Source organism: Copadichromis virginalis, linkage group LG7 (assembly GCF_057382275.1).
Source record: "Copadichromis virginalis isolate Kocher_CV1m ecotype Utaka linkage group LG7, C_Virginalis_male_GT1.1, whole genome shotgun sequence".
Classification (NCBI taxonomy): Eukaryota; Metazoa; Chordata; class Actinopteri; order Cichliformes; family Cichlidae; genus Copadichromis; species Copadichromis virginalis.
The window spans coordinates 1,321,732-1,334,235 of record NC_140624.1 but is presented as its reverse complement, the minus strand read 5'-3'; the positions used below and the strand labels follow the sequence as shown (position 1 = coordinate 1,334,235).

Here is a 12,504-nt window from a genome sequence, read left to right as displayed (position 1 = left end):
ATCGGAGTCGTGATATTTTAAAGAAGACAAAAATACAAAATATTAAAAATACTGAGATTTTAGAAAATGTGCTCACTCTTCTGTTAGTCTGCTGATTATTACTCCATAACTGACATTAAGTTAGGTACAGTGGCATAAAGTGTAAGGCAGCAGAGAGGCAGCTCTGATGAGTGATGAATGTAAGAAATCTTATAGAGGAGGCAGGAGGCCTGAAGGACGGGTGAGGGAGAACACACAGGTGTGTTTTTGTGTGTAAATACATACACATATGTCCTGTTGCTCATCTATAATATAGTCTGTAATCTATAAGCCTGTGGCCCACTGACTCCTCTCTCTGTCTCTGCTCTGGTGTGAAGTGCACGTCTTTGCTGCTCGTCACTTCCTGTGCTGAGAGGTGTGGGCTGGCAAATGTCATCACATTTGAATGGCACGGAGCTGCAGTCGACCTGCTGAACTTCACTGCCTGCTCATACATGAAAATGTTAACCACACTGTAATAAGACAGCAAAGAAGCGTCTGTCTATTGATCTATTTTCTTAACTCTATCGATTTCATCGTGTTTTCTGCGGTGTTACAGAAATTTGAATAGTGCATTAAACAGAAACAGACTTTGGGACTTGTTATTCTTTTTTTCAGCTCAGTGTTTCTGTCTGAAACAAGTCTCCTCGACCACTTTCAGTGACACCACGTAGAGTTAAGAGCGAGAACAACCTGAAACTGTGTGTTTACAGCTAATTCATATACGGCCTCATTGTTTGATGCTTTGGTCATGTTTAATGTGAGCGTCAACCAACACGAAGGTGTATAAATGACAGAAGAATAATGAAAAAGATAAAAATTTAAGGCAGAAAGTTCTCCATCACCATCACTGCTGCGTTTTCTCTTCTTGTTGAGCTCCATATAAACTCTGATACCGCCTCAAAGACCTTGGCACAGGAGACTGGGTGTAAATTAACAGGCTAAACAAATATTAAAAGTAATGTTGATCTTTCTTCTGTTTCCACACTGAATATTTAATGAGAAGCAACCGCAGGCTAAAGGTTCTCCCTTGTTTTCACCTTCCAATTGGATAATGAATGCAGCCTACACACACACGCACGCACGCACACACGCACGCACGCATGCACACACACACACACACACACACACCCCACATGCTATCGCCCCCTGTCAGCTCACACAATCACAAACACACATTTCAGTATTCGTGTGTGCAGCACATGCAGCCACATATCAATTATACTGAAATAATGCAGAAGACTGCATTCTGTCCGTGCCACTACTGAGCCTATCTGCATAAAAATCACTTTAGACGGCAGAGTGCACACACACACTGTGCACGCGTGAATGCACGTGCACTTTTTACCTTTGGCATTGTGCACCCAGCGCACATTAAGTTGAGACAAAAGAACACGGCTCAGTATTAGTATTTAAATCAGTTATGTGTCTAATTATTCCCTATAAAAATAGACGCTATCTAGGGCAAAAGCAACGAGATGGAACACTGTTGTCTGCAGAGGGGAGACCTAGTAGAGCTGGCGAGAGTTCAACGCGGCAGAAGACAGGCAGCGAGTGAGACGGGGGGGCTGAGAATGATAAAGGGAGAGAGGGAGAGAGTGTGCTTTAGGCCACATAAATACAACATGAACTCTATCCACTAGTGGCAGGCAAGCAAGCAGCACAACGATCCCGTGTTCGGGAGCAAGAGTGTGGAGGATGGGGCGCTCCTCACCTCGGCAGTCTCGGGCTTTGACTCCTGTGAGACGCAGAGTGGTGCTCGGGACACCGAGTGTGTGAGAGCTCAACACAAAGGGAGGGTTCACGCTGATGTGGAGACGGCGCCGTCAGCCTTTAGCAACGCCTGCACTTAACTAATTGTCATTTTTGCTACGGATGTATGAAATGTGAAAAAACGAGTGGATTAGAGAGAATTTTGGGTTTCACCAACTCTGTGGCATCGACAAACTCATTGAACTATTAGTTTGGGATAATTTTGGGAAGAGGATTCAGCTGAATCTGACAGCCTGATAAGCACTTGGTTTAAAAATTGTAATCAGCCATGCTACCCTCCAGCTGCAACCTAAAGCCAACTTTCAGCAATCCCTTATTTCCCAGGGGCTGCTACAGTGGATTCATCCACGTGCTGGACGTGACATTGATGTCGGATGGCCTTCCTGACACCACTTATCCAGACTTGGGATTGGTACTTGAAGTGCTTCTGATGCCCTGAGGTTGGGTTCATGTCTCCACCCAGTCTAAAACTGGGAATTGGGCTTAGCACACCACTGGGTGATTGATGGTGGCTACATCCATCTTTTATGTACAGTCTATGAGACAAATGCAGAAGGCAAACCTGAGTCTCTGAGAACATGTGAGGTCCATGGAGCTGTAAAGGCTGTTGACTGGTTTTGATTTGAACCTGTGAGCCTACAAGGTCGAGGAAAACACAGTTATCGTCTCTTTTGTTGCACCGTTACAGACATTTCTCTATTTAATTAACCCCGTCATGCCCTTTGTATCATATTTGCTACATGAGTTCCTGAGACCTCTGTCTCTTATCAACATGATCAATACTTGCCATAATTTGGACAAAACTCTTTTTTTGTCTAAACATTGTTGTTAACAAAAAGTTGCCAAAAACGCCCAATCTATCAAATGTGATACAAAAAATATATAATAATATATAAAAAAGATATCATACATAAGATGATACAGCAAAAACATTTTGCTATGAGGGTTAATAAATAAAAATGGCTACTACTCTATGGGCTGGGTGTCACAGGGATGACTTTTAACACTACCAATAACACGTCCATTATTCGTTACATACATGAGTGTTGAAGTAATCCAGAGTAAGCGTCTTCATTCTGAACACAGTCATTGTAACAGGATACAGGCCAAAGGCTAGTTGCACATTTACATATACTTTCATTTTGTATTTTTGGAGTCAGAACAAATGTAATCTGATTGTTTTTCACGGCTGAATGATGACATGAAGCAGAACGCTGACTTTGAAACATGTCGTCCGGTTCCTCATTATGTGATGAACACAAAGCAATGGAAGGAACCTCCTGCCCCACACTGACATATTTAGCCTGCTTCATGACCTAAGAGTAAAGTCAGATGGTATACTCGCTGTGGCTCACTGGCACCCCGACGTCCCCGTCAGGAAGCCTGGAATCACCCTCTCCTCCCCGGTTTAGGGTTTGGCTGCGTGAGATGATTCATGTTTGTATATCGAGGAGGTTCTCTGTGGTCTGACTGGCATTTGCTTTACATTTGGTGAAATCTGGGCCCTTTCTCAATCATATTAACATAATTTGACTGCACTTTGTGTAAAACTACACCGATTCCTTCCTGGACTTGTTCCTCACACCTTTCGGACTGACTGAGCGGTGGGTTTGTTTGTTTCTCTGTGCTTGGATGTTGTTGTTTTTGAATTTTTTCCTGTGTCTTGTGTGATTTTATGTCTTTTTGAACTTTAAATCTTATAAATAAACACTAAAAAAAGAGGAATATGCAGTGTACCTGAACTTTGCAGCAATATCACAGGGCAATTGCTTTAACCCTTCATGCATGAATTATGACAACATCAATCAGGATTTTTTTACACTTAGGTGGACAACATACGTTCTGACTTATGAATTTGACAGACGAGTCAATAATATACACTGTGTGTGGTGTTCGTGTGGAAGTATATCATCAACACTGACACAAATACAAGACAACGGCCTTTGAATGTGTCCACTGTAGCGACCACCACGCATGAAAGGGTTAAGTTTGTAAACTTCGACTGTCCAGCCTGCGGCGCACGCTGTGACGACAGCTGCCGACGTAGCGTCTGTGTCACACAGACGGACCACTGTGAGAACTGAACTGAGACTCGAGTGCAGAAAGTGGAAGAGGTTCATTACAATAAAACTACAAATCAGAATGACAGCAGTGTAAATCTCATTTTGTCGTGTGAGTGAATAAGTTGAATATCAGACGGGTTAAATGTTTCTACTCTGAGAAATGTAACTGGTGCCGATGACATCCTTGTCGTATTAACAGACGGTGTCCACAGTATTTCTCATCCCGTTAATGTTTCCATTTTTTCACGCAGGCCACTCAGATGCTCAGGTTGATATCAATAAGGAAATCTTTTCGACTGCACTGCTTAGAAGCTCTAAAGCAGCACATGACAACAAGCATGTACAGTTATCCTTTTCCCTCACACAGACACCGCACCGGTTTGTGGGACGAGTGCATCAAAAGTGGGTTTTTCTCGTTGTTTCACAGACACAATGTAACCACGGTAACCTATACAGAATGCATTTATGAAAAAATGCACATAATTCTGGCACCTACATTTCTGCGTCATAATCTCAGCGCTCTCACATTCCACATGGCTGTGAAAGCGACTGCTGTTGAGGTATGAAATCTTTCAGCCAAATCCACATTTTGTGGCTGTAATTCTACATCTGCCCCCAGTTTATTCCATTGATGTGCTGTCTGTATCAATTCCCACTGCACGTCTGTTGGCCGACTTATTCAGTGGCTGCTACTTGATGTTCTCTTGTTGTGTATATAAAAAAGCCAAATCCGTGTGGAGATGACAGAGGGTGTAATCGCTGGCTATGTGAATCAACAATACGACTCTTAGAAGCTATTCAGAGTGGGGCCTGTCCTTGACCCTTAAGGAGCTTGTAATGTGGGCTTTTTTCCCACTCTTTGTATTTACCGGCAGAAACGAAGAGGGGGGACAGGGGTGGAAGGAGGACCGACCGCTGAGCGAGGGCTTTTGCCCCTCCGTGCCAGCAGCCGTCACCCTGGGGGAGCTTTACGTGCACATACACACACACGGGTCTCCTGGCGTGCACTCGTTTCATTTGGAGGGAAGGGTGAAGGTTGGAGGGTGAGGAAGAGGGAGACGAGGGAGGGTATGGAGTGCACAGAGATGAGAACTCCCCCCGCCCCAAACCCTTGCAAACCCCAGCGGGGGGTCAATCTTAAAGGCTGCCCTGTCTCTCCATGGGAGGACGGGGTGGGCTGGGGGCAGGGAGGCTCAATCTGCGGTCCTGCTGGTCAACACAGGGAGCTCCACGTTACCCAGCTATCCATGACAACCAGAGCGAGAGACGGGAGAGGGGAAGTCAGAGAGAGAGGGAGAACATGGAAAAGCTCAGCTGCGGTCAGAGAGCGCTCGGTTGGAGCACAGAGCCAAGAACAAAGCACCCAGTGATTTTCATTTTTCCCTCTTTGTCTGCCGTACATTGTCCACAGACATGTCCCTCTTTTCTTCACTGGAAATAAAAGGAGCTCCAAAGAAGACACACAAACACAGACCGACGCACACACACATTCACATCATTGCACACACTCGTGTGGCTAATTGAATTATGTCTTTACAGTAAGTCGAATGACTTATTTTCACCGCGCGAACGCAGAAAAAGGCCATGTGCGTATCCTAAACACAACCACGTTTGTTTCTTGTAGGAAGCAGCTCAGCAGAATTTGAACCTGCGATGGAGATCCACGCCTTTGTGAACACAGCAGACATTTCATTTCACAAAGTCTCCATTGGAAGTGTGGAAATGTGCTGCTGTAAAGACATCAGCACAGAGATGAATGTGAAAACATTTTATGGTTGAATGAATGAATCTGCCTGGTACGCTCACGCTTCTCTGTCATAGACGTAGACCTTCCAAACACGCGGTGGCACGTTTAACGATCACAGAAGAAGCAAATGTTCAAAATGAACTTAGCTGCAGAATCATGACGTCACAGAAAAGGCACATCGAGAGTGAAAAACAATCAATGTCACGAGACATTACTTTACTCGTCCAGCTTCGTGTAGGTGAAGTCAAAAACATCAGCACTGTCCTCAGCTGGCTAACATTTTATAATCAACATGTCAGAAGAACACTGCTGCAAAGTGATGTCGTCACGGCCTTGTTTCCTGTCACCTTGGTGACGTCACGCAGCCACCGGTACTGATTACCCCTCACGCTATTAGCCTCGGTTACTCGGTGCACCTCTTCCGGGCTTCAATCCAGCTCCGTCTCCTCCCTCTCGACTCTCAGAGCCCCCGGTGTAGTTGTGCCGCTCGGCCACAGCTGGGCGCTGTTGCCTAACTCTCTCCACGCCTCCTCTCTCTCTCCCCGTCAGCACAGCCTGCCTCTCTCCTGCCTCTCTGCCTCAGCCAACCCGGGCTGTGCCGAGCTGCTCCCTGCGGGATCAGAGCGCTCCCCCGCCGGGACCCTTCTCTCACATCCCCCTGCTGGGACGCGGCTACATTTCCAGCCAAGCACTGCCTGCCTTGGCTTTATTATGTGTGTCTGCGCCGCAGCCCCGCCAGCAGAGGCAGGCAGAGGAGGAGGAGGGAGACTGGTAGCCAGAGTCAGGACAAAGAAAAAGCAGGGAGACAGAGGCTAGCGAAGGGTTAGACTCATAGAAATACTGGGCTGCTGTTAACACCGCCGTTAGGACACTGGGAAATATTAACAGAAAGAAAGCGTGGGTTGTAAAAGCAGCATTCCCCGCGGGGTGGAGATGCAGGGGAAGAGCGCAATGTCCATGCCACCAGACCACCACTGCCTAGTGTAGACTATCAGGACGGAACGCAGAAGGCTGCTCGGTTCCTGGAGGGAAACGCAGAGCGAAATAGTTTCGATAAAGTCAAACAAAGCCCGTCGAAGACGAAGCGAGCGCTGGGGAAGAAGCCACGGTCCATTTCCAAAGCAATTTCCCAAACATTCTCACCACCTCCGGGGTTCCGCGCACCCGAAGGTTCCCGCTGTTACTTTTTCTCCCCTCTAAACAGCTCGGGACCTGCTCAGGTGTTTGCCTCGCGCGTGGGCGGCAGCTCGCGCCCTGGTCCGTCAGTGCGCTCGGGCTTCACCGGAGAAGGCGAAGCGAGAAGACGTTTAAAAGCCGCTGTCGGCGTCGCGGCAACGACGGGAAGTTCTCCCCCGTTTATTCTACAGGTTGCGCGAGCCCCGGCCACAGCGGAGGAAGAGCCTCGAAGCCCCCCCCCCACTCAGCCCCGGCGTGTTTGGACCAAGGGCCGCTTCGCTCTCAGAGACTGAAGCTGCCGCATTGCAACAGGCGGAGGAGCAGCGGCGGAGTGCGGGAGGACGGACAGCCGGACCGTGTCCGCCTGTAACGGAACACAAACCAACTCAAGAACGAAGAACGCAGCCCCGGAGCAGAGATGTCGAGACGCAAACAGGCCAAACCTCGCTCCGTGAAAGGTAAGAAAGTGTGTACGGGCTACTTCATGTCCACGGGCACTGTGGAGGAGAGGAGACCGTGACCGAGATGCCTTCTGTTGGATCGTTTAGTCCGCGTGTAGTTTTGCGACACAGGCTCGGTTTGGATTTTGGTTTTTTAATTGCATGCAGCTGCTGGCTACGGCAGCGTTCAAGTGAATTTAACCGGAACCTTCCCATCAGCTGAATGTGCTCCGTTGGTTCTGACACAGTGTCCGGTCCACGCGATCGCTGGTCTGTTTCTGACAGTGGGATGTTGTGATTGGCTTGATTAATAATATGTAATTTAAAAAATCAGCTTGTCCTGAGATGCTGCTTTGTATTGATATATGTGACTGTTTGACCCAAATCAAATCACTCGGCCCCCACTCTGCGTGTCCTCGGGGTCACTCGTGTTTATTTTCATTACTATAAAATTGGCTCAAGCAATTTTTTCTTGCACATTTTCTCTTCAAATGTTTCAAACTCCAACACCGTAAGAGAGAGAAAGTCCACGGTGGTGTGTGCGCGTTTGCACTGTTTTATATAATAGCAGGCTTTACTGAGATGTTGAACAGATACTCAGGCAACATGTGAAGCTGGAATTCAGGGTTTGATTTTCTAAAAGTTTGCCAAAGTCTTTATTCTGTAAGATGGATTGAAAGAAAAAAATCTTGCTTCATTTTGCAAGAGGAGGCCTCAGTTTCCCCCATTATCATAAAAATGGTATTCATTGCTGTGCATGGGTGAGTGGGCATCGTGCATGGGGGCATGTGGTGTCCTTGGCCTCCGTGTTTCCTTTATGGGACCCAGATGGGCAACGGGATGAGCTGACCATGTGGTCGCCACCCCCTCCCCCATCTCCACCACCATGCAGGCCTTTCCTTTCTGGGACTGTCTAGGAAGCGAGTGGGTTTCTGACAGTGATTCGAACCGGGCGGTTAGTTTGATTAACAGCACGACTTTCACGGACAGATTCCAGCCTCTCCTACAGGTTCCCAGGATAAGCCGGTTTCATCGGAGGCAGCGTGAGATTAATTTGTCGATAGCAGGAGGGCCACACAGGATGTCCTGACAGAACGCGTGCTCGCTCGAGGGTTGTTTCTGATAATGTGGGTGATATGTACAGGGAAGAAAAATAAGCCTGCTGCTTGTCATTCCATCCAGGGGAGCAGGGTTTATGTTTGGAAGACGAGGTGATCGTCACTGTCCTCCAGATATCTACTCTGAAGCCTGTTTTGATTTTTAGTTGATGCTTGCGGCCCATCTCTGTCGCTATAATACAAATGGAACTGTTGAGGAATAACTACGCCTATCCAATAAAAATAATTGGATTTTGAATTTTATAAAGGAAGCTTTCCAAAAGTGAGGCTGGGTTTGACGTGTGCTTGTCTAGTATGCTGCAGAAAACACTGCATGTGTGGTTTCGGGTCTGCACCTCTGATTCCCAACTTGTCCACACATTGGATGATAACACCATTAAAACAGTTTGGAGAGATCATTCTGGCGTGGCAGGTTTTTATAATAAATTTCCCGTCACTTGTTGATATTTCTTGTCTTTTTACAGAAAATTGCACTGCATTAATCACTCTGTGAAACGTGGGTTGAATACGGCTGTAGTGTTGTTGATACTCGGCACAGTTGGCCAGCGACTACTGCTCCATCGTTGCATTGTGTGTGTTTGTGTTTGTATGCATCATGCACACGAAGGCTGTGTGTGTGTCGCTAAGGCAGCCTGGATAACCAGAGCTTAGCTTTAGTCAGGCAGCCAAGCGAAGCCGAGCAGAGCTGAGGCTGATGACCACCACAAAGGTAACACGGCCCTTGTACTGTAGCTCGCATAAGCACCGTGTGTTTTGCGTACTCAGTCATCTGTGTGTACATGCATGTTGCTATCTCCCCTCCACACCTTGCCCCACTGACAGCTTGGCAAGACCGGGCATTGGGGGAAAATGGAGAAAAGAGGAGGCGAAGGGTAAAAGGTAGGAAAGGTGTTTGGGGCCAGTGCAGTGGCACATAGCAGGTGAGCGGGCAAGAGGGAGGGAGTGATGGAGGCCAGGATGAGGTGAGCATCACCGGGGGATTATCTGTGTTTTCATGTTCTTCTGTCTTTCACCTGCTCACCCAACTCTGACTGGCTGGCTGGCTCTGACTGGGGTTACTGGCCAGCCAGGCATACCGAAACAGCAACAAGGAAGGACCAAATCCACCTTCTCCATCTCCTGCCAGCCACCTTGTGTTTTTATTTGCCATTAAAATAATAAAGAAAACTTGGATCCGATTGCCATAAATAGGATTTGCTCACAGCTTTGCTTTTCATTGTACTTTGTAATGATAGGACATGTTTGTCACACGCACCCATATAATCAAACAGTAATATTGAAGACAACCAGTAAAACCAGTCCTCGTGTTCCTCTCTGATGTAACACAGCCACTGTGTTCTTGCTTGACCAGCGCAGCCTTTAAAGCGATTAGGCCTCGTTAGAAGTGAGGGGACTCGACTAATTGGAGTTTGTTAATTGAACGCGGACTAATGGTGTGACGACGGGCCGTGAAGCTCGCGGGGTGAGAGAAAAAGGAGGAAGAAATGAAAGAGAGCAGCTTTGCTCTTATCAAAATGTTATTTCAGTGGATTAATCCGTTTTTAATGTGTGTCTTTAGCGAGGCTGCAGAAATCTCCTCCTCTTCTTCTTCTCTGTCTGCTCCAGCAGCCTCGCTGTCCTATCTCTCCTCTTCCTCTCGCTCAGCTCTTAGCCCCTGGAGTCTCTCATGCATTATGTAGTGATGATTATTACTTAATTACACATTAATAAATCCGCTTCATTTGCAGGACATTAAACGGGAGTTGAGCGCATGTGACAGGGAGATGGAGGAGAGCGGGAAGATTGGAAGGGGTGGGGCAGGGGAGAGAAGCTCTTACTTTTGGTCTGTACAGAGCGTTGTTGCGGTTGGTCGAGCCAAAGCAGCGCTTTGACCGAGAGGGCGAGTAGTGAGGTCGGGCTCGGCGTTGGTGTGCGCCGAGCTAAGCTCTTCTAGGCTAATGACATCTTTTCCGCCCCATCTCCTCCTTCTTGTTTTCGTCTGCCTTTCACCAGTGTGTAAACCGATCTTCCATCTAATAATTACTGCCTGTGTTCAGCTGACTGACATCATATTGACACTGTAGCTGGAAGTTATTGCTGGATCCTCCTCTTCTTTGGGCTGCCCCTTTCAGGGGTCGCCACAGTGGCTCATCTGCCTCCCCAGCAGCTCTGCATGTCCACCACTGCAGCTCTGCATGTCCTCCACTGCAGCTCTGCATGTCCTCCACTGCAGCTCTGCATTCGAGATCCTTTGTCCGGTACATCCACTGTCCCTCAGCCCCGCCTTCCCAGCATCTTTGATTCTACCACCTCCAGCTCTGTTTTTGTGAGCGCTGCTTTCTCCCGACCGTATATCACAGCAGGTCTCATTCAATGAAGATAAAATGTTCATCACAGTTTTCCCAGACACTGCAATTACTTTAATGTAACACGAAGAAATGCTGCAAATCCACCCACCGGAGAGTCTTGGTGCAGGAAGCGCTCGGCTTTTGTGCTCAGAAAAATGACTTAAATAATTCATCATCAGAATGGCTTCACATTATGTTGATTGACTAATCACAGAACGGACTAATGATACGTCTTGCTTCAATCACGCTAGTAGGCGATGCATAATAATTCCTGTAAGTACATGGCTTAAGTGTAATGTGAAACTCTAGGATGGTAATTATTCATTGCCTGGAGTTAAAGTTATTGTCAATTAACTGCTCAAGACTTGAAATTAACAGCTGCCAACCCGCCGATTTGTGACTGGAAATGTCACTGAGGTACGAGGCAGTGAGCTCGTTTTTGATCATCCTGCTCCCACAAAGGCAAAACGAAAGCACCAATAAACAGCAGGTCATGTGATCTAACTACACGCTGACCTTTGACCTGCAGCTCTTTAGAACCTCGTTGTATTTCTCTCAAACCTTTAAAAACATTTCCTCTGATATCAAAATGAACCCTGAATATTTGTCAAGGTAGAAACCGCATTTTCCTGACAGCGCTGTTCGCTGACATTACGCACTCGCACTTTGGTTAAAGCATCGTCTCTGCCAGCAGTGTCGGTATGAAGGATTGTGTGCTGTGTGTATAATACAGTACACTTATTTTCATCCACTCTCACTTTCCCGTCTATTTTTCTTTCTCCTCTTCCCATCTGGCTTTGACATTAGAGCACTTCTACTCTTTGGCAAAGCTGCAGACTTTCATGGGGCGACTGGCTCTCATAAAATTCAGACACCCTGCACATGTGACCTGAAAACAACCATGTTTTTAGCTTTGGTATTAGATCTGCTTTGTTTGTTTGTTTCTGTTTCTAACAGTACAAAATAGTCCAATCAGCGTGTATACAGCCACACTGAGTTACTCCTGTATGAAAGCCCGTCGTGGCTTTGCATTAAGGCTTGCTGAACCATTAAATAGCTTTCAGAAAGCTTTGTTAAAAATTTCATTGACTGCTCGGCGGGGGGTGGATTTGAGGTTTTGGTGGTTGTTTTTTTTTTTAATGGGACAAAACAAGCTAATGTAATTGGTGATTGGTGGAGCCCAGCAGTAGCACGCGTTGAATGTAATGGGCTCATGTTGATTTGCACTCAATTAGAATCAAATTACAACACAATTGAAAGCTCAGAATATAAACAAACAGAATATCCCTTTTTGGTTACACACAGAACAAAAGTGCAGGTTTAAAGAATAAAGAGCACTGAGGGCTGGGCTCCCTTTAGCTTCAGTGTCAGGACTGCTCAGGACACTCGAACAGAACAGAGCTCGTAATCTCAGCCTCCACCACTCTCAGCACTGGAGCCCCCCAGGGGTGTGTTCTGAGCCCCCTGCTGTACTCTTTGTACACATATGACTGTGTGGCCACTACCAGCTCCACCACCATCATCAAGTTTGCTGACGACACCGTCGTGGTGGGCCTGATCTCTGATAACAACGAGACGGCCTACCTGAAGGAGATTAGGAATCTGGAGAACTGGTGCCAGAGGAACAACCTCCTTCTAAACGTCAGTAAGACAAAGGAGCTGATAGTGGACTTCAGCACTAAGCAGGAGAGGAACTACCAGACCCCCGTCATCAACGAGTGCCCAGTGGAGAGAGTGGACAGCTTCAAATACCTCGGAGTTCACATCACGCAGGACCTGTCATGGTCCTGTCACATCAACACCGTGGTGAAAAAGGCCCGACAGCGTCTCTACCACCTCAGA

The 12,504-nt window shown here is 47.0% G+C and overlaps 1 protein-coding gene across 4 annotated transcripts in view; it reads left to right on the top strand.

The window, feature by feature from the left end:
• Positions 1-6,170: 6,170 nt before the first annotated feature.
• Positions 6,171-12,504, top strand: part of znf423 (zinc finger protein 423) — a 130,718-nt gene continuing 124,384 nt past the window's right edge. For all 4 annotated transcript variants that reach the window (XM_085461087.1, XM_085461088.1, XM_085461086.1 and 1 more), the window contains exon 1: positions 6,171-7,235. In XM_085461087.1, the coding sequence (XP_085317213.1) occupies positions 7,196-7,235 (40 nt within the window). In that variant the 5' untranslated portion in view covers positions 6,171-7,195. The remainder of the gene's footprint in view (positions 7,236-12,504) is intronic.